The sequence below is a fragment of the Candoia aspera genome, chromosome 5 (genome assembly GCF_035149785.1).
Source record: "Candoia aspera isolate rCanAsp1 chromosome 5, rCanAsp1.hap2, whole genome shotgun sequence".
Classification (NCBI taxonomy): domain Eukaryota; kingdom Metazoa; phylum Chordata; class Lepidosauria; order Squamata; family Boidae; genus Candoia; species Candoia aspera.
Window position 1 is genome coordinate 70,373,940 of NC_086157.1, and position 23,698 is coordinate 70,397,637.

The 23,698-nt window shown below is 34.5% G+C and overlaps 1 protein-coding gene across 1 annotated transcript in view; it reads left to right on the top strand.

Moving 5' to 3' along the window:
• The window catches only part of ROBO2 (roundabout guidance receptor 2), an 894,470-nt gene that overhangs the window by 774,747 nt on the left and 96,025 nt on the right, over window positions 1-23,698 (top strand). Inside the window, exons 10-14 of the mRNA XM_063305488.1 lie at window positions 5,907-6,112; window positions 13,380-13,461; window positions 14,489-14,654; window positions 17,432-17,598; window positions 19,369-19,490. Coding sequence (XP_063161558.1) covers window positions 5,907-6,112; window positions 13,380-13,461; window positions 14,489-14,654; window positions 17,432-17,598; window positions 19,369-19,490 — 743 coding nt within the window. The remainder of the gene's footprint in view (window positions 1-5,906; window positions 6,113-13,379; window positions 13,462-14,488; window positions 14,655-17,431; window positions 17,599-19,368; window positions 19,491-23,698) is intronic.

Consider the following 23,698-nt stretch of genomic DNA (forward strand, 5'->3'; position numbering starts at 1 on the left):
AGGACTATCTGTAATGTAATGTTATATAATGCAACATATTGTAATAATATAGTATAATATATCTAAATTGTATGAATGTATCCCTAATTTTCTATATCATGCCTAATTAAACCTTCACTGTTTATATGAAGTTCATAAAGTTCAGTAATAATAATCCCTCACATCAAATTCTAAGCAGATATAAAAAGGTAAGATTGGAAACTGCACGTATGCCTTCAGAATTATTTCTGTTTTATCTTTTATTTGTCTTAATAAACCAGAGTTAAAAGATGATATGAAAGAATATTCCTGTGAAAAATAAAAGATGAATTATTATCTCCATGTGATAAATAAGGAAATCCAAGTCAATATGACACTGTTGATGCTGTGGGAAATCCAACAGCCCACTACAGTATATGTCATATGCAAGGTGATACATGACCACCTGCTAGTTTTATTCTGAAAGCTGTGACTTATAACTGCAGAAAAATGAAGTTAACTTCCTTCACTCTCCTACAGGCTGACAGGCATGAGTTGCAAGTTATTCAGGCCTAGATATTAAGGTAAAATCAGATTTTTCCTATTGAAATTAAGAGGGATATATAAATTTTAACAGCTGAATTTCTGGTCTTTTATTCAGATATATGGATAGAATAGTCAACATCCTTTTTATAGCACTGTGCAGTTATTATCTTTGCTATTGCCCAGTCAGCTTAAATATTGTATATATGAATTTCTGCTGAGGCATTTTTAACAATACAGTCTGAATATTGTTGGGGTGGGAGAGGGTAACAGGATTTGAAGTACTGGTTAATTCTTGATACGAAAACTTTAGTGAAAAAAGACCCAGGAGTTTATCCAGGAGAGCCGGTTTAAAAAAATAGCTTAAGTATGAATAGCTTCTGTTCATGAGATATTTGAGTATGTGCAGTTCTAATATAAGTGTAAAACCCAAGCCATTGAGATGCACTTAGCAAGGATGTCAAACATTTTGATAAATTACCTTTATAGTGTACTGAATATATTATATTTTATTTTATGTGAAGTTTAATGTATTTTTGGAAGAAAACATTTTCTGAATTTTTCTCCTGAATGTTTTTGTTTTAACATCAGTATTATTAAAAATAATTCAACTCAAAATTGTTTAGTATTCAATGCATTCTGAACAGTCTGTCTTAATATTGTCATTAAATACCTTTTGGCAGACTACAGAATTTTTACCATTAAAAATGATGTGTTAAAGATTTGCTTTTATAAATTCTGTAGAGATTCAAGTGTTTCATTAAGAACTAACAAGGCTAAACTCAAATAATCTGGCTTTTCACAAGCAGTTACTCATCATGAACCTCTACTATAGGTAGAGGTTCAGCAGCATTTTCTGGTGGAATGAACCTTGCCTTGATGTCTTTCTTTTCTTTTGTCAAAATATTATAATGCTTGAATAACAAAGCAATACAATTTCTTTTCTTATTGTTGCATCTTTTCAAGTATGCAGCTAAATCCTGGATACTAAAGATTACCTTCTCCCACCCAACAATATTCAGACTGTATTGTTAAAAATGCCTCAGCATTTTTAAATCTTTCCTTTTTTTTCTCCATTCTTTATGACACAATGATTCATTTTCATGTAGTTCATTTTATATGTAGATTAAAAATACATTTAAAACTAATGGAAGAGCAGTATTTTAAAAATATGTCTCTATGTTTCTTCAATAGCATTTCATTCACAGTGCATTCAGATATTGGCCAAAAGGACATTGAGATGTTAATGTTTGCAAGTGCTGGTGGTAGAAAGATTTACTGCAACAGGATGTACTGCAACTTAAGTCAAGTTGGGCACATGAGTCATAAAAACTTCTTCCTTCATGAAGGTTTCTATTCTCTCATAAGGTTTATTTCTACATAACAGAAACACTAACCTATTTTAACTTGTATTTGTTTATTTACTAAATTTATATGCCAACTAACTCCCAGTGATTGGGCAGTTTACATAATGTTAAAAACACATTTAAAAAAGAAACCAACACAACAAACAAGGGCTTCAATTATGCTTGCCAAAGGCCTGGATGAAGACCCAGGTTTTCAGGGCTCTTTGAAACACCAGTAGGTGGGGGGCATTCAAATCTCACTGGCAACCTCATTCCAGAGAGGAGGCACTTCTACAGAGAAAGCACACTTCTAGGGTCCTGATAGTTATTTAACTGAAGGAACCCAGAGCATGCCAATCCTGCCAGATCAGATTGGCTAGGCAGATACTATGGGAGACAAGCAGTCCCTCAAGTAACCAGGCCTTACACCATGGATAGTTCCTAGGGTCTGGGGAACCTGTTTCATCCAAGAGCCTGGGAAGCTATACATATAAGCTAGTGCTTAACATAAACAATCTTGGGGTTTTATCTCCCCCGCCCCATTTCAAACAAAAATAAAAAAAAAGCCAGCTGAACATTAGTATAACTCAAAACAAACTGTAAGCTTCTTCATGTGAAGGAGAAAAGTCAAAATATGTGATTTAAACACCTCAAAATATCAGTGGTCTTCCACGTTGCCACTACACTGGCCCAGTGTCAAGCAATGAACTTTTATGTTGAGTTTGGACTTGAACCACAATTCTACCTTCTACACCATAGTAACAATCCCATATTGGCCAATAGTGAATATTTTTGCTTTTTCTATAGTTTCTCCCACTAGTTTAAAATATGATAGAATTTCATATAATAATGATTTCATTTCATTTAACTCTTATTTACTAGAATTTTATGGAACTACATGAAAATAAATGTAAAATTTTGTATACATAGAATTGTAATAAAAGTCAAAATAAATTAACAAAGTACCACCAAACTGTAACAATGTCTGAACAGAGTTTACATAACATTACATTAAATAGTTTTGCAATTGTATCAAAATGTCTATGAACCATGTGTTGTCTCCCTGCACCATCACTGAAGCATAAAAAATCCTAAAATACATGTATAATTTTGTTCCCTATTTGTTTACAAAACAATATTAAAATGCTGTTTAGATGTTTGTTTTAACAGTTTTGTTGTTGTTGTTAGTTGCCATCGAGTCATTTACGACTTATGGCCACCCCATGTATAACAGAAAGGAATGCTGTTCAGTCTTGCCCCATGTGCCTGACTATTCCAATGTTTGCATCCATTGTTGCTGTGATTGAATCAATCCATCACATTGAAGGTCTTTCTCTTTTCTGCTGGACCTCAACTTTACCAAACATGATGTCCTTTTCAAGTGACTAATCTTTCTTGATGATGTTCCCAAAGTATGAGAGTCTGAGCCTAGTTATTTTTGCCTCTAGGGAACGTTCTGGTTGTATTTCTTCTAAAACTGATTTGTTTGTTCTTATGGCAGTCCACGGTATTTTCAATAATCTTCACCAACACCACATTTCAAATGCATCAATTCTTTAACAGTTTAGGCAGGGCTTATATATGGAGTTTTATAATTTTATATTGGAAGGAAGGAAGGAAGGAAGGAATATATGCATACATACATACATACAGTACACACACACACCTGAGTTACTGTAATATTAAACTAAATTAAATTAAATTGAATTAAATTAAACTTTAGTCTTAATAGGATCAAATTCACATTAAGGTGAATGAATAAAATCTGAAGCTACCATATATTATATAAATGAGCAATCTAATATTTTTTAAAAGGGATATATATTGGAATAATAATCATAATGTATGAAAATTGCTATGTTAAAATGGCTTTATATATAAATAGTATAACTTAACATTAGTTATTTTATTTGTAAATGACTAAAACCATTGTTATATTTCCCATCGGAATTCATATTTAGATAGCTTTTCTTCAAAGCATCTTTGGCAACTAATTAGGTTTTGCTCTCCAAATGAATAGATCATAATCCTTTAAATGCTAATGATCAATAAAGTAATTGAAAGCTTCCTGGCCAGAAGGCATCTTTATTGTAAAGAATAAAATGGGTGAAAGGCTACTGTGGGCATCTATGAAACAAAGGCTGGAGGTTAAATAAACATTTAGTGTTCCTAGAGATCTGTAAACAACAATATTGGCTCTCTAATAATTATTTGTACAAGTCTTAAATTTTTGGTTTTGTATGAATATATAGAATACATTAATTGCCATATTAAGTGCTTGGACCCATTTTGAAAATAACTGCTTATATAAGACAAACAAAGGGACTTGTGTCCCCTTAAAGACTAACAAATACCTTAACAAGTAACAAATATGTGATTATCACATTCCATAAATTTATTAATATTCAATTCTACTTCCACAACTGTAAAAATTTTAGGCAGCTGAGTCTAAAATTGTAACAAGGCTCAGCTGCTCTTCTGGAAACTTACCATTTTCTGTACATGTTTGGTTTCTGAACTGTGAATGTGTGTATCTATGTCTACATTACTTAGTTTTGTATTTTTCCTGATTTCTTAGTAACACTGACAATAATAATATGAAGTTTTACAATACAATTATATAAAAGGCAATGAACAATCTTACAAAATTTTTGTTATAAGAATAGTCTTGCAAGAAAGCAAGCATGAGTATATTCCTTATATATGAGATACCCCATTAGCTGCAAAATGAAATATATAAGCAGTATTACATGACTAAATCACAGGATCCTTTAAACAGTAAATTAAACATATACATATTTACATATATTCATTTATTTTATATTTCAATGTATTTTAAATACTTGTTCAAAAACCGTTTCTGAGAACCATACCCTTAATGATGGCCTATATACTGTAGATCTAAATAAATAGCTTGTTAGTTTCACAGTGTATCCATTAATCCAGAAAACTGGATGTGAAAAGCACACTTGGCCTTCCCAGGAAAACTACAGAGCTGATATACTGTATAATTTTATATAAAATATAATAGAGTTTGTAGTATTCTTGTACTATCTTTGTAATGCATCTTGTACATTCTTGTAAATTCTGGATGTAGTTTGGTAGAAAATATTCCTCATGTGTGTATAGGTCACTTTGGAGCTAACCCCATATTTGTACAGAGTCAAAATATTATGGGTTGATTTATATTAATATTTTTGCTTGATTTACTATGAAGAGATTTTTTTAAAAAATAATGTCCTTTCTTTTCCTGAAAAATCTCTGTGATTAGCTGATCATTCCCCAATACTCTGGTTTCTGTTCAGATTGTATAAATCTTTCACCTTTTACCAACTGTCAATTTATTTTCAAGCAAACTAAAATATATTTAGTTGGCAGAATATTTGAGGGTGTGCTGCTATATGCATCTGCCCCTAATTTAAAATTATACTTTCACCATCTAGAAAGGTGTGGGTATAGGCTTTTGCAGGATCCTAATTGTAGAGCTACCAGAACTGCTCTTTCTCAGTTTGCTTTCATTATTTAGTAATGTATTTTTATGCCATTAGGATTTTGTTACTATGAGTTGTTGCTCTAATTTAAAATGTATTATTTTTTATCCTTTGTTTCTTGCTTTTACAGTATACAAGATATGTAACTGTACAACTTAAAAGACAGTTCTTGGATGGGATTGCTTATTGATTGAATAAACAACACAATAATAAACAACATAAATAAATAATTATCTTCTCTATAAAGCGTTTTTTCCCCTTTTTTGTGTCTTGAAGTCATTGTTAACTTGCAGTTTTCTTGGCAAGAGTTTGGAAATGGTTTGCCATTGTCTGCTTCCTAGGGCTGAGAGTGTGTGACTGGCCCAAGATCACCCAGCTGGCTTTGTGCCTAAGGTGTGACTAGAACTCATGGTCTTCCAGTTTCTAGCCCAGTGCTTTGGCTATTGCGACCAGCTGGCTCTGAGAAACTTTATTTAATTTGCTGTAAAATGTTTTTCAAAATAGTGGCATCTGAGTCTGAACCTTACAAGATATCTACTAATATATGTATATATATATTTAAATTCAGTTTTAACAGATAGGCCTCCACCCATCATTCTCCAGGGACCTGTAAACCAGACATTGGCAGTAGATGGAACAGCTTTACTGAAGTGCAAGGCTACTGGTGACCCAATGCCTGTTATCAGCTGGTTAAAAGAAGGATTTACTTTTCTCGGCAGAGATCCAAGGACATCTATACATGATCAAGGAACTTTGCAAATTAAACCTTTACGGGTGAGTATATGTTCTACCTACATGTTTACCTTTCTGAAATCAAGAAAGTAATAGTTAAATGAGAGCCACAATTATTCACTGAATATACGTTGCATGTAGAAGTTTAGGCACTCTGGATTAATAAATCCCTTAATGAACAGAAGCTGACACAATTTCTGAAATATTTCTCCCAATTCAAATGCATAGTTCTGTTTATGTGTAGTTGTTTACACATCCCAAGTAAGAAAACTATGCACATGGCAAGTGCAGAATTTTGGACAATCTTCCTGTTACATTCAGTGCTTCTCTCCTTCTCCTTCTTCCTTTCTTCTTTCTGTAAGTGAAGTTGTTAGTAATTTTCTAATACAAATTTAACTTTCTATAGCTATTGTGCAATTAGCCAGGTAAAGAAAATTCTACAGGTGAACAAATATTCTCACTTATAAACTTTCAGGTTATGATTGTTGTTACAGTGTATTTACTTTCAACAGCCATGGGCTATTCTAAGCAGCTGTCTGACTATTTGAAAATGAGGATAATTCACTCTTATACAGCAAGAGAAGGCTATTAAAGATTTCTAAATCCTTCTAACTAGCAATTTTAATTGTTAAGTAAAGTAAATGGGTTACACGGATGTGTTGAAACCAAGGTAGAGTTGAAAGACTAAGAAAAGTCTCTACTGGAACTGTCTGAATTCTGTTTAGATCTGCAGAACAGAACCACAGGTCACTGCAGATAACCTGATGAAAAATATAGTGGACATTGGAATATTTATCCACAGAAGTGTTGGTTATACAACAATGATCTATGTGGAATGGTTGTCAAAAATGAAACCTTTTATCCAACTTAATCACAAAAATGATTGTCTAAAGTATGCAAAATAAAACCTTGGTGAACCTGAAATGTTTTGGAGCAAAATTTGGACTGATGTAACAAAAACTGAACTGTTTGGCCACAACTGAAAAAAGGAACATTTTGATAAAAAAGGGTAAAGCATTTGCAGAAAAGAACAGCTTGTCAACCATTAAATACAGGGATGTCTCTAGTACGTGTTGATATTATGTAATAGCCAGTGACATAGGAAGTATTGCATGGGCGAAGGAAGAATGCATTCAGCTAAATGCTCAAATATCCTATGTCCCATAATCAGTGAAGAATTAGAGGTGAAAAATGGCTATATATTTCAGCAAGACAACAATCTGCAACATTCCTCCCTCCAAATCAGCTGTAAGGTACTTAAAGGAAAGAAAGATGAATATTTTCGAAAGACCTTCAGAGTCTCCAGACATGAATATTCCTGAAAATCTGTGGGCAAATCTCAAAAATGAAATAAATGAAATTAGTCAAAACAATACTAAGTTAGAAAATTTGTGCAAGGAAAGTTGAGAAGAAATCCAATAGCAAGAACACAAATATTATTAGTTGGCTACACGAAATGTTGGATGCTTTATTTCTGTTGGAAGCTGTCATTTATCAAAGGAGGTGTTACAAAGTTCACAACGGGTGCTCAAACTTTGTACCTGCCCTATTCACTTTGTTCCCCTTATTTTATCTCTATAAACAATTGTACATAAATAGTAACTGTGCATTTAAACTGGTAGAAAGTTGTGGTGGTGTACAATGTAAACATTTTCAGCTCCTGTTCATTTAGGAAACTGAAATTAAAACAGGCAATTTGACCAGGATACCCAAACTTGCATGCAACTGCAATTCAAGTAAACACATTTGCAGTGTTTTGTGGTTTGTGGCTATGAAAACCCTGTGATCATGCCAAAGAAATATCTATCACAACTATGGAAAGAAAATTGCACTTTGTTCATTTCAGGCTACATATAATTATTTCTAAACACTGCTTATCTTTGTTGTGAATAAAATAACTTTTTTTTTAAAAGTATTTTTTTTAAAAAATGTTAATTAATTATATAATACTCAGGAGCAGACATTGATTAAACTGTTACAAACAATATTTTATTCTGTAAAGAGAAGAAAGTTTGTGGAATTTTATGTATAAAGATAAAGTTAAGCGATAGGTAATGAACATGTGATAACAAAATGAGACAAGTTTACAGATAAACAAGAATCAATAGTATAACATATCAGTAATTACCTCAACATATAGTAAATCCCACTTGTAGGTTGGAAAGAAAGAATAGAACTGTTGCTTAGCTACAAATAGTTATTCTTGCATTTATTTTCCCATCTTCAGTTGGTACATATAACAGTATAATTCATCCACCATTAACTCATAAATAACACATATTTACAGCTTTCCTTCTCAGCATACATGAGATAGTCAGCTAAATCCAAAAACTTAGTTATATTTTCCCAGCCCTTGATTTCAAAATCTAACATTTTCATTAAATTCTATTTTATCTCCTATTTCTTCAGAGTACCAGTACCCAGTTACCTATACAAACCAGAATAAGAATCTGTTTCCCAATGTTTTGGAATATAAATACTAGTTCTATTTATTATTATTTTCTGTTAGCTAGCTTTAGTGCTTCCAAGATCCAAAAGGCACTGTATATCTCAAATAAATAAAAATGATTTTGTAAATATTGTATATATTTTAATATTCCATGCTCCTGCGGAGGGTTTTAGTTCATAAATGCTTTTTTTGTTTCAGTTTGCATTCATATTCTAATACCTATTTTCTATAAATCCAGATGTTCACCCATGCACATAGACACACACACGCATATATACACATGCACACACAGACATATAGATATATAGATATGGAATAGTCCGAGCTTCAGATTTGATTTAGAAGAGATGTTTTGGAATGTGCAGGAGCATAAATGCCTGTCTGTGACACATTAACACAAGGACAATTGTTTCCACGACATAATGTCATCTGCGTTATATTATTCTTTAAATATTCACATATATATTTTTTTTTCCTTTAAGTTGAAGACAAGTGAGTTCCCATGTCTGCTTATTGTATGTGGCTTTCATTTCTGCCACTGCTGCCAATTTCCAATTTTTTGGCTTCCCTGTATGTCACACATGCATTTTCTTTCAAGTTCAGTAACTTTACTATTAATGATTTTATGAGACAATTCACAGGAGGTTTACTTTTATTTATTCTAACTGAATGCCTAAGTTGAAGGCATTTTTATCAGATGACTCTAAGTTCCATTTATCTTTTATCTTTGTGATGTTTCTGCTGTTTGCTGGGCAGTTTATTCTTCTTCTGCTTCTGTTATTATAGATTCCAGTTAAACTCTTCAGAATCTTCAAAATCAAATTATTGGGTGCTGTGATTTTGATCTGTATTTTAATCATAAGCTATATTTCTTGTTCGTTTGCTTACTATAATCAACTAGTATTCCTTTTGTTGTCATATTCTCTAATATGGAAACTTTTGTTTTGTTATTTGATTACGTCTCTGCACTTTGCATCCTGATATATGGCTGATATTTTAAAATTATTTTTTATTTATTTTTATGTATTGTTTATACTAAAGCTCATTTTGAATTTTATTTTTTGCTCTAAAAACACTCTGATTGGTATAACTGTTATTCAACATTATTGTAATATTTTTCTGGTTGGCCTGAAGCAATCAGCATCCACCATTTCTGTTAAGGCTGTATTGTTTCTTTCAGCTACTTTAGAATGTGCTATACTGCTGTTTCCTGAAGCTCTATTGCATGGAATTTTTTTTTTCTGAAATTAAAGTTCTTCCTGTAAATTTCCTATGATTACCTATATTATAATTGACAGTTTGCACCAATTAAAATTATCTGTCACAGCTATACATTTTTACATTGTTCAAACACTTCATCTTTAGTTTTCATGACTGTAGAGTAATCCCTTAAATGGTTGGGAAAAAGTGAAGTGAAATTGCAGTGCAGGCACATGCATGACAAGACAATTGGGAGCAGTTTCCAATGCAGCTATATAAGAAGAGACAGATTATTCAAAAGGGAGTACCATGTATGTTGGTTCATGTATTTCAGAGCACTGATTTTGAATTTGCACAGCCCTGTTTCAGAACATTTTTTGTTAATGGTTGCTTTTGTAATTCCAGCATGCTTTCTGAATATTGGTGTTCTAAATGTGATGCCAAATATAAATGCATTTTCTTTTATTATATGCATTCAGTGCAAATATTCATATTTATGGGTCCTGGCAACAAATTTTGATCCATTTTAATATAGACATTTATTGCATCTTTAAATAGAATCATAAGATCTTTTTCTATTAAACAGCTCAATGACAAAAGACATATTTCTAAATTTAGAACACTAAAGATATATTGAGAATGACTCCATTTTACTTTCTGAATTTTATCAGAATATCCAGTTATTTCCTTTATCTCCATCAGAAGAATAAATCTCTCATTTGTCATGTTATGTCACTTGTTTACAGAATATGTCTAACAATTTGCCAAGCCTTTTAATAATGTCTGGTAGCTTTAAAAATTCCATTTAATCATTTAATTATCTTTGTTCTCTGATGCTAGCCTTGTCTTAATACACTGTGAATATCTTTTGAATTATTCTCCTTTCCATATGGAAGAGTTGTTTTTGTACCTTAAATCATTTCTAGTTTCTTTTCTATATACTTTGGTATCTGCTAGAACTTGGCAAAGCAGTGCCATTCTGCAAAGCTGCCTTGTCTATGATCTGTAGAACAATCCATTTTAAGGCAGCCTCTTGCCATGGAAAAGTGAGGCACCCTGCCTAGGCACCACAAATCAAAAATGGCAAAGCAGGCTACTTTTGCTTTGCCTTATCTGGCTATTTTACTGGAAATGGTGGGCAAAACAGTCACTTGATATAGTGTCTCAAATGTGTCACCAAGAAGTGCGGTGCTACTTTACTGCATGAAGACATAGCAAAGAAGTGCTTCAGAAAAGCCTCAAAGTTTCATCCAGGTCTATTATTTGTAGACTTTAATACTGTTTCTTCACTTTGATCATTATTTTCCCCACAGCTTACTTTCTGCATTGAAACTCATCTACAAGCCTTCCTTTAACAAATTCTAGCGTTAATTCTGCCTCAGCCCTTAATTCTAAGCTTTTTTAAGAGGACTATGTGATTCAGGTAGGCTACATAAAATAAAGCTGCTACATGATTATCCTTTGTCCATAATCCCATGCAGTTGTCCAAGACAGCATTTATACATTCTTGCATGTCTCTGCCTTTCCCAAGTTTCATCTAATGCAGTTTTATTTGAAATAACAGCTTATTATTCAGGCTTGTTCTTTCATAAGTTTCAGGATAGCTTCCCTTTTCTGTTTCTCATTTGTTATATGTACCTATTTGTAACCTTGTTAATAGACCTGTAGTAAATCATGCTTGTTGGTTTCATTTATTCCAAACTTTAGGATTTCATAATAGTTTCTCTGTGATAATGGCCTCCCATAAATCATATTTTTATGCTTTCTACTTCTACAGTTGACAATTTGAATTATTCAGTTTCATTTTTGAAACTGTTTGAAGAGTATCATTTATGTTCTGAAAAGAAAAGAAAAGAAAAGAAAAAAGAAAAGAAAAGAAATTCAGAACTATAAGGCAATTAGTTTGTTAAGTGTGCCTGGGAAGGTGTTCAGCAGAATTGTAACTGACCATGTATGAAAGATGACATTCAGCAAAACTGGGCAGTGCAATTTATGCCTCAGGTTGTGCAGACCAGATTTATGCTTTTCTACAGTTTGTTAATAAATGTATCAATATGGAAAAAAGTTTATTATACATTTGGTGTATATAATTTGAAGAAAGCATATGACAAAGTAAAAACAGTATGCTTAATTATGGAATTTTTGCATGACTATGGAGTTAAAGTTGGTTGCTGAATATAGTAAGAAATTTATAGTATGGAGGTATACCATACACAAAAATAAAAGGAATGCTTACCAAATAACTTATCATTAAGCTGAGAATAAACCAGGAATATGTGATGTCTCCTTAGTTAGTTAATACATTAATGTAAAAATATGTAAGGAATGTTTCTGGTAATGTTAGAGGTATGCTGCCTGGAGACATTAGAGTATGTTTGTTTGGGAATGCAGATAATGTTTTGTGTTGTTTGTTGAGAACTTTAATGATTCCCACCAAATATTAGATTGATGATATGATTTAATGGATCATATAAATCTGGAAATTAATAAATCAAGACCATAGAATTTGTGAATGATAGGGGAAATGGTATGAACAATTACAACTTACTCATAAATCATGAAATATTAGAGCAAGTAGACTAATTTGTGTGTCTTAAAATAATGTTTATAAGATATAAGAAAATTGATGGAGAAATTTTAAAATGTGAACATGCTGATAAAATGTGGTAAGTTGAATCTTGTCTGCTGTAGAGAATGAATGTTTGTCAAAAGAAGCAAAAATGGCTGTTTATGAGTGTGATTCTGTTCACTTTGTTATTATGAAAGTGAGTATGCCAGGAAAAGGTAAAGTCTAGAATGCAGTTTTGTAATTATAAATAGTACCAGATTTGACACTTCAGACATATTAAAGTACTGTCTTCCCATATTATTAATGCTGCTGCTATACTTTATCCATAAAAACTTGTTTTCTATACTACTCATAGGGCCAGTTAATGTAATGATGCATTTAGCTACTAATGTTTCAACCAGCTATTGAGTTTTATTCATCTTTCAGCTAGTACCTAGATCTGAGCAGTTCTAACAAAAGATTTTCCTGAAAAGAAAATGAAAAGAAAAATAAAGTAAAAGTATAAGAAAGTCAAATGACGGAAGGCCTAATGACTACTTTTAGCAAATATTTGTAATTTCCAAGATTAAATATGTCAGAGATATAGAATTATTTAGACAGGTACATTTGGAAATTGAAATTAAATACATACTGTATGGGGCACCAAGATGGGAAACTCTGTTTTAGAGAAAGCTATTTTTACTGTGAGAGGCAAAAAGAATTGGACTTGTGCCAAACCGGTATTGGACCTAATTACTTTTGGACTACCTGCACGTTTCTGATCAGAAAAGAAACAGATGCATATACTTTTTCTGCTCCCTTCAATACTTTTTTATGATATTATTTCTCCTTTAAAATTGTAACTTTGAATTGGTGATATTAGTAATGTGGTACATAACTTGGGATGACAATTTGTAAACACATCAAATAGAATTAAGGAATGATGTCAGTTTACTAAAATAAATACATAATTATTGTTTGTAAAATATTTTTTTTTCCATTTTGTAATAATTCTAATTATATTCTACCTTTTTAGTCAGCAACAAAATACTTGAAAAATGAAATGAATAGTTTAAGTAAAGGATTGATATTTCATATTTCCATGTCTTTAGATATCCGATACAGGCACATACACTTGTGTTGCCACAAGTTCAAGTGGGGAAACATCTTGGAGTGCTGTGCTGGATGTCACTGGTAAGTTATACCAGCATAATATGGAAAACCAAAATAAAAATATAGCAGAAAAAAAATGACATTCAGTACATTATCATTGATTTTTATTTAAGTTTCTTGTTAAGTGCAATATCACACATATAATGAAACTTTCCCCTTTTCTACTCCCCCTCTAGCTTTCTAGCTTCAAGACCCAGTGATAGAAGCCATTGTATTGGCAAAAGTTAATTCAGAACACCATAGACAGGTCAGCAAGCTAAATACACTGTCTGTCATATCCATTTTGGCCCTTTAGTATATTGAGAAACTTCATATTTGTGTTTCCTAAAAATGTACGCATGGAAGGAAATATGATGTCCAGAGACAGTGGTGTCCAAAACAAATGACAGTAACATCAACATAACAATATATGTGGGATTATGTCATCATCCCCAAAGCTGCAGTTATATATTTAGGTCACAATATCTAATGCAAATACGTAAGTTACTAAATTTATTTCATGTCATCACACATGCAAAATCATTTTGCAGATCACAGTGTAAGCTGATGCATCCATACTTCTTCATTTTGGGAAAGTTTGCTTAATGTATAATAGAACATATTAAAACTATCCCCTAATCAGTTCCGTTTTCCTGTTTTGAAAAGTTGATGTTTTGCCCCTTAAAATCTACCACCAAGAACAGGAAAAAAGATGGATTGAAAAAGTTAGCCCCACCCACATAGGTGATGTTATAATCCTGATATCCCCAGAAAGACACAAAAAGGAAAATGATTGGGTTAAACATGTTTTCTACTCCTAATTTAGTTGAATTTTCTAATTAAATGTTACTATAAACAGAAGGAGTTGGAATATCTTTTTTCTCTTGCTTCACCTATTACTATAGTTGAGTCTTGAGATATGTTATATATCAAAAGTACTTATTTTTAGTATCTTGTGCATCTATTTAAAGCATTTATATAAGTATCTGGTTATTTAAAATGTGTGTTTAAACCTTCCTTTAGTAAACAATGGATAAACATGTAAAATACAACAATTTGCTTTCTGTAGAATTTGGGGGAGCAGCAGTCAGCAAAAATTATGATTTAAATGATCTTCCTGGGCCACCATCCAAGCCTCAGGTCACTGATGTCACGAAGAACAGTGTCACCTTGTCTTGGCAGCCAGGCACACCTGGGAACTTACCAACAAGTGCATATATCATTGAGGCTTTTAGGTATGTTACAATGTATTACTGTTACGATCCTCTGCACATATGAACAAAGCTAATTCTAAAGGTTTAGTTAATTTCAGAAATTAAACACAATGAAGCATTTTAAAATAAACAACTGAATTTAAAGATAATTAACGTATTTTGTTTTCCACAATTTTCAAATGTTTTGAACACTTGATTTTCAACTTGTTCCCATATTAGTTTATCAGGTTTTCTATTAAAACTTCTTTTACCAAATGTTGATGAGGGATGAAGGAGAAACTGGTGGCTCACTGTAAGCAATTTTCAATATTCTTTGTCAATAACAACCAGATCCAGAGTTGGAGTTGAACAGAGGTGTGATACCTCAACAATCACTTGTCCTTTGGGGGTTCTTTTAAATTTGTTGATCTTGATGTTGTGGACTGAATATGTAGAGACCTATATTCTTTTTGACTCAACATTGTTGTTTAGGTGATGAAATCTACCAAGATGGGTCTTGCCTATAGTTAAAGAACTTGAAGGACCTGGTTAGGGACAGATCATGATGGAGAAATCTACCTATGTGGTTGCTAAGAGTTAATGATGCCACATAATCATCATGGTTAAAAAAGGTGATCAGTGCCCCCTGGTGGATAGGATGTATTCTGCCCTGCCTTAAAAAGCCAACTATACTGAAGAAATTTCATTTGACCCAGAATGTCTATACATTTATAGATGATTGTCATATCTTTTTCCATGTCAGGGAAAAAGCATCAAGAAAATGGTAGCCTAACTATTCCAGATAAATTAGAATTATACTAATTATCCATTTCTTAGGACAGAGATGTCAGTTATGACATCAATAGCCTCTTAGCTTCAGTGACAAGAAGTGCAGGTCAAAAAGTTCATTAAACCATGAGAATGGAAGGGAAAAGAAGCATGAAATTAAATTACTATGACTATAAAGGGGAAATAGCACCTTCCTGTTGACAGAGGGCAAACAACCATTTTAGTGGCTACTTCCCAGTATGAGGTAAAGATCTTTATCTAGCTGGTCTGTTATTTTTGGAGACTATTAAGTTGGCTATGACCCTAAGGCCTAATCAAGCTATGCAAATACAGGTTTTTGGGAAACTTTGCTGACACCTTGCCAGAAAGTTAGTGTTATGGTAATCAGACTGATATGGTGGTTTTGGTGAATTAATTATACAGAAATATATTAAGACAATATGGGCCTGCCATTTCTCCTGGGCCTTAAGCATGCACTTTTTCTGGACCATGAGGTAGGGTTGAACCTTGGATGCATTGTTCCGGTCCTGTCATCCTGTCTACAGAAATTGGTGATTGGAGCTGCTCTTAATCCATTGACTTATATTATTCAGAGGGACAGTTTGGTATAGTGGTTAAGGCACCAGGCTAGAAATCAGGAGACCATGAGTTCTAGTCCTGCCTTAGGCACAAAGCTAGCTAGGTGACTTTGGCAGTCATTTTCTTTCACCCCTAGGAAAAAAGCAATTGCAAGCCACTTCTGAAACCTTGCAGGGACTAGTCCAGGCAGTTGCCAGGAGTCAATGCTGACTTGAACACACAGCCCTCCCCATATTGTTCAACAGAGTTCTAGCTTGTCTCTGCTATTTTGAGCTTTGGACTGATGTGCCATCATAATGCTGGTGATATCCAGTTCTGTTTCTCCTTTCCACCTAACTTCAACAAAGCAACCACTTAGTAATGCCTAAGTTCAATGGCCTGGATAAAAGGAAGTATGCTGAATTTTTTTAAAAAAGGAAATTCTTTTAATCAGTAGGAAACTTGGAGTTCAATTCATTCTGTAAATGTTTGCATGCCTGTAAAAGAACAGGTTTACAATCTGAAATTGATCTTTGAATCTCAATTGTCTGTGAATTATATGATAACTTCTGTGAGCATATTTGCACAATTTTAGCTAGTGCACCTCCTGCAGTTTTGGCTTGGCAATAGTTATCTACATATTGATTACAGATAGTCCTCATTTAGCAACCACAATATGTTCTAGCAAAATGGTCACTAAGTGACATGATCACTAAATGAACCATGTGACTGAAAGAGATGCTGCAAAGATTTCCGGTTGCTGCTGTCTCATTCAGACAGCCAGCATTACTCTCACTCTGGTGTGTCATCAGGTGCATAAATTTGGGCATAAGTGTGCACATTGGTGATAAATGTATTTTTTACTACCATTTATTACCTTCATATGTGCAAATGATTGCTATCCAAGGGAGTCGCTAAACAAAGACTACCTGTATATCCCATGTTGACCAATGCAGTTCAGTAGTCAATATCTTCTACTGGATTATTGCAACATATTCCATGTTAGATTACCTTTAAAAGTCAAGCCACTTGAGTGTAGTAGTTAAGGCATCAGGTAAGAAACTGGGAGACCATGAGTTCTAGTCCCACCTTGGCGAGAAGCCAGCTGGGTGACCTTGGGCCAGTCACTTTCTGTCAGCCCTAGGAAGAAGGCAATGGCAAACCACTTCTGAAAAACCTTTCCAAGAATCCTGCAGGAACTTATCTAGGCAGTCTCTGAGAATCGGTCATGACTGAATGGATTAAAAAAAAAAAATCAACATATTAACATGACTGCAATATGTTAGGAGGTTTTCTTTTGTTTTTTGTTTTGCTTCTGATTGATTTAGAAACTATCACAGTTTCTGTTGGTCTTGATAGTGTGTTGTATTATATCATTACTTGTCTTTACCAGCAGATAGAAACATATCTGTGACTATTTTTTTTAATTGTATATGATTTGATCTATAGTATTCCAAAATGTTTCATTTCAGCCAGTTGGTGAGCAATAGCTGGCAAACAGTGGCTAACCATGTTAGAACAACTCCTTATACTGTGAGAGGACTCCGTCCAAATACCATCTACCTGTTTATGGTGAGAGCTATCAATTCACAAGGGTTGAGTGATCCCAGCACCATGTCAGATCCTGTCCGAACCCAAGGTAACTTGAATTTATTTCTCAGGCAGCATATTTGAGGTTACTGTAATATGCAATGCATACACAAATGCACACACATTACATGCAAATGTATGTCTATGTCTATGTCTATGTCTATCTCTATCTCTAATGTATACATATATACATAAAGTACACACACACAGTCTGGTGTGTATGTATAATATTTGTACACAGTAGTGCATCCATATACATTTAAGATCACAGGATGACTAATAAATAAAACTTGAAAAGGAATATGCAAGTGAAAGAGTGTGGCTTATATAAATATAGAAAACAGATGCAATAAGGTTTTCAGTGTAGTGAGGTATGCCTAACATTTGTATTGGGACCACTTTTGTTAAAATTCATGTATGATCTGGCAGTCAGGAATGAGCAGCAAGTTGGTTAAATTTGCAGATGGTGTTAAAGTTTTCAAGATAATTTGAGCACATTTAGGACTCAGAAAACATTTCCATAAATAGAATAGTGAGAAATGAAATGGCACATATAATTTCTTTTCTTCAGGATTTGTGCGTTCTAACTTCTTGTTCATTAAACACTGATATACATTGCAATATTATCTAATCACCATTAGATATATATATATTTTTCTTTGAGAGCCAGCTTGGTGTAGTGGTTAAGGCATCAATCTAGAAACCGGGAGACCTGGAGTTCTAGTCCTCTAGGCACAAAGCCAGCTGGGTGACCTTGGGGCAGTCCCTCTCTCTCAGCCATAGGAAGGAGGCACTGGCAAACCACTTCCAAAATCTTTCCATGGAAACTGCAGGAACTTGTCCAGGCAGCCTCTGAGAATCAGACATGGTTGAACAGATAGAAAGCAAACATATTTTTATATTATTTTGTTCAGTTCCATTGTATAATTTGCATTTTAATATAATTTAATATATTTCTTTATCAATGGCAAGAATAATCAGCATAGTCTGGTAACTGCAAAAGCCTTAGGTCCACAGAAGATTCCTTTCCTGAGCTCTTCCCTGCTATGTGCTCTTCCCAGGTTTACCTATTCATTTACTTGGGCAAGTGAGGATGAAAAATAGCAAAGATCAAGCAGTTGCAGCAGATATAGGAGTTACCATAATAGCCATGTTCTTGCTTATATTTGAATGCACTTGGGTGGTAGTACAATACTTAACTGCCCAGGACAGAAGAGTTATGGCAGGTAATAGCAATCTTGCTGGTTTTTGAAAATCCAAATTACCCTTATTGGATAACGGGTCACCAGTTTTCATTGTAAGAGCATTTCTTGAGCAAAGGAACCATTTTTACAATAAATATTATGTTCTATGATCTATAGCACTGCAGGAACTCTGTAAAATAAGTAGGATTGCCACAATTATGATAAAAAATCTTAATCAGTTCTGCAAACTTCATTTATTTGAGTGATGGGTGTATCGTTGTGCGATCCATATAGCTGCTTAGTTTTTCTTCCATGAACTTTGAAACAAACACGCTGTGTTCTGACCTTCTGAAAAATTATGCATTTCAGTACTATTTGAGAAATGTACAGTATGTCTAATATTTATTAAAATAGATTTATATCTTATACAAATATTGCTACTATATAAATCAGAAATGCTCTATCTGGACCAGAATTCAATCCCATCTACTACATTGTTTGACAATAAACTAATTTCAGTAAGAACATTTAAGTGAAGGTGCTTTTCAATCATCATAATGAATTGATTTTTCTGAATGACTCTCCCTAGTAAGATAATAACTTATCTGTGCACACATATGTGTTTGACCTGACAGATATCAGTCCACCAGCACAAGGTGTGGATCATAGACAGGTCCAAAAAGAGCTTGGAGATGTAATTGTGCGGCTACATAATCCTGTTGTGCTTACTCCTACCACCATTCAAGTGACTTGGACGGTAAGACATTTGGAAAATATATAGTAAAACCTCTGAACTTCTTTAATTTTTCCCTTATTTTAATCAGTAATTAGAATTGTACTGTGATATTTTAATAGTTACCTTATTAACAAGTAAACGCCATGGGTTTTCTCTCAACCAGAAGCTTGTCTTAGGAACTTCTGCTTCTCTGAGAATTCGCTTTATTTTTAGAAAGTTGGTTTGGCAGATGGTAGAAAATAATTTTGGCATTCTGACTGCTGGCAAACAACTACTTACCACTCCTACTTTCTGTTCCTTTCTTTTACTTTATTTCCTTGGAAGTCATCACATATACATACATACATACATACATACATACATATATAGCTTCTGCATATTTCCTATTTATCAAAATAGGAATATCTGAATTTCTACCATTTTACTCTAGAAAAAAAGTAGATTGTTTAATTTATACCGCAAGCAAAGGCTGAATTGCTTAATAATTTTTCATTATTGATACATAGTAGCAATTATATGTAACCTTTCATTGTTTGCATTCTTGTCTTATTAGAAATTAAAAAGTAGATTATGCTGGGAATAATTTTTCTAATGAGGACTTTCTATTTCTCAGGGCAACAACTGGAGGATATTTCAAACACCCATTTGAAAATTGTATTTGTATATGTTGAAATGCAGAGGTTGAATCTGTATCTCATGTAAAGTGTCCACTATATATTCAATGGCAACCAGAACTCATAACTCCAGCTACTAGAATGTTTAATCCCCTCAGAATAAGGAGATCACTGCTTTCCTTTAAATTATTATTATTATTATTTTAATATGTATCAAGGGCAGTGGTGAAATTTCTATCTATAATTTATAGAAACCATCTAGTGCCTTCCTCACAGTTTTGTTTTTGGCATGTATATATATGTGTGTGTGTTTGTGTGTGTGTGTATGTATGTATGCATGCATGCATGCATGCATGCATGTATGTGTGTGTGTGTATGCATGTGTGTATACACACACACACACACACATATACACACACACACACACACACACAAACACACACACACTCCTTCCTTCCTATCCAGAGAGCCACTAAGACTGTCTATCGTCGTCGTCGTCATCATCATCATCATCATCATCATCTAAATACTAAGCCACATGAGGCAAGAAAAAGAAAATGAAACAAAGCTGAAACTGCTTTACACCAGCAACATTCAGTATACCTCTCCATACCTTTCTTTCTTTCCTTGTAAAGCATGCTTGCTTTCATCACATCCATGTTGTTGTTGCTCAGTTGTTAAGTCGTGTCTGACTCTTCATGACCCCATGGACCATAGCACACCAGGCCTTCCTGTCTTCCACTGTCTCCTGGAGTTTACTCAAATTCATGTTCATTGCATTGGTGATGCTATCTAACCATCTCATCCTCTGCCATCCCCTTCTCCTTAGTCTTTCCTATCATCGGGGTCTTTTCCAGTGAGTCCTCTCTTCACATTAGATGGCCAAAGTATTTGAGCTTCAGCTTCAATATCTGTCCTTCCAATGAACAGTCAGGGTTGATTTCCTGTAGGACTGACTGATTTGACTTCCTCGGAGTCCAAAGGACTCTTAAGATTCTTCTCCAGCACCACAGTTCAAAAGCATCAATTATTTGGCACTCAGCCTCCCTTATGGTCCAACTCTCACAGCCATACATTACAACTGGGAAAACCAGTATTTTGATTATATGGACCTTTGTGGGCAAGGTGATGTCTCTGCTTTTTAATATGCTGTCTAGGTTTGCCATAGCTTTCCTCCCAAGGAGCAAGCATCTTTTCATTTCATGGCTGCAGTCACCGTCTGCAGTGATCTTGGAGCCCAAGAAAATAAAATCTGTCACTGCTTCCATTTCTTTCCCTTCTATTTGCCAGGAAGTGATGGAGCCAGATGCCATGATCTTAGTTTTTTTCTAATGTTGAGTTTTAAGCCAGCTTTTGCACTCTCCTCTTTTACCCTCATCAAGAGGCTCTTTAGTTTCTCTTCACTTTCTGCCATTAGGGTGGTATCATCCACATATCTGGTTGTTGATGTTTCTTCCGGCAATCTTAATTCCAGCTTGTAATTCATCCAGCCCAGCATTTCTCATGATATTCTCTGCTTATAAGTTAAATAAGCAGGGTGACAAAATATAGCCTTGTCATACTCCTTTCCCAATTTTGAACTAATTGTTTGTTCCATGTCTGGCTGTAACTGTTGCTTCCTGACCCACATACAGGTTTCTCAGGAGACGGGTAAGGTGGTCAGGCACTCCCATCTCTTTAAGAATTTGCCACAGTTTGTTGTGATCCACACAAGCAAAGGCTTTAGCATAGTCAATGAAAAGATGTTTTTCTGGAACTCTCTTGCTTTCTCCATGATCCAGCGAATGTTGGCAATTTGATCTCTAGTTCCTCTGCCTCTACGAAACCCAGTTTGTACTTCTGGCAGTTCCTGGTTCATATATTACTGAAGCCTAGTTTGTAGGATTTTGAGCATAACCTTGCTAGCATGTGAAATGAGCACAATTGTGCAGTAGTTTGAACATTCTTTGGCATTGTCCTTCTTTGGAATTGGAATGTAAACTGACCTTTTCCAATCCTGTGGCCACTGCTGAGTTTTCCAAATTTGTTGGCGTATTGAGTGCAGCACTTTAAGAGCATCATCTTTTAGGATTTTAAATAGCTCAGCTGGAATACTATCATCTCTGCTGGCTTTGTTGTTAGTAATACTTCCTAAGGCCCTCTTGACTTCACTCTCTAGGATGTCCAGCTTCAGGTCAGTGACCATACCATTGTGGTTATCAGGGACATTAAGATCTTTCTGTATAGTTCTTCTGTATATTCTTGTCACCTCTTCTTAATTTCGTCTGCTTCTGTTAGGTCCCTGCCTTTTTTGTCCTTTATCATGGCCATCTTTGCACAAAACATTCCCTTGATATCTCCAATTTTCTTGAAGAGATCTCTAATCTTCCCCATTCTGTTGTTTTCCTCAATTTCTTTGCATTGTTCATCTAAGAAGGCCTTCTTATCTCTCCTTGCTATTCTCTGTAAATCTGCATTCAGTTGGTTATATCTTTCCCTTTCTCCCTTGTTTTTCTCTTTCCTTCATTCGTCAGCTATTTGTAAAGCCTGATCCGACAGCCACTTTGCTTTCTTGCATTTCTTTTTCTTTGGGATGGTTTTAGTTGCTGCTTCCTGTACAATGTTATGAACCTCCATCCATAGTTCTTCAGGCACTCTGTCTACCAGATCAAGTCCCTTAAATCTATTCCTCACCTCCACTGTATATTCATAAGGGATATGACATCACATCCATACATTATTTCAAATACTCCCTTTGGGTCCACAAGTGTAAAGCTCTCTATTTTTCAAGATATCATCAGCTCCAACCAAATCTCACCTTATTATAAATCAAGGGGGGACAAGTATGCTCTCATACAGAGCCATTTTCACTTTTCATTCATTTTCATTTTAAATGTAATTCTGGAGAGCACAAAACTGACCAGAGGCTGAGTATCTAGTCTCCGGCAGCTGCTGGAAGTCCTTTTCAGTTCCCTTGGCCACAGCACTATCCTTGATGCTTATGAAACAAGCTCTAACCGTGCTCACACTCATCAACCACTGAGCACCCATGGCAGACACTCCCAGAAATGGCATCTCCCAGAACTAGCAGACTTTTAGGAACTCTATGATTCTTCACCCTTTACCTTAGACTCCCCTTCACCACCCATCTGGTGTAAGTCCCCTGTCAGTCCACTGGTGCTCTTGCTGCCTTGCCTGGCAAGCAGCACCTCCAGGACTTCTAACTAATAAGTCTGCTTCAATTGTCACAAATCTCTCATCTCTGTGCTCCAAAGTCTCCATCCACCATCAGTCAGAATACAGTCCAGCCTCAATCCCATCCAGAATTTCACTTCCTTGTCCTTACCCACTCTATCCTTTCCAATGCAAGTTGCACTCTTCCTTTCCATACTTCCTCTGTCTTCCACTTACACTGGCACCATCCTAAGACAGACAAAGAGAGAGAGAGAGAGATACTTTAAGAATTAAAACATCTCTTATGCTTGTGCCATGTTGCCTTTTTCCTGAAATCCAACACAACTGAGACATACATTCATAAGTAATGTCTAGTTCCCAGTAGTTTCCAAACAAGTTCAGTTTCCTCTTCTGTTGTAGATCTTTGCAAAATGACTTCAAAGACAGCTAATTTAGCAGATT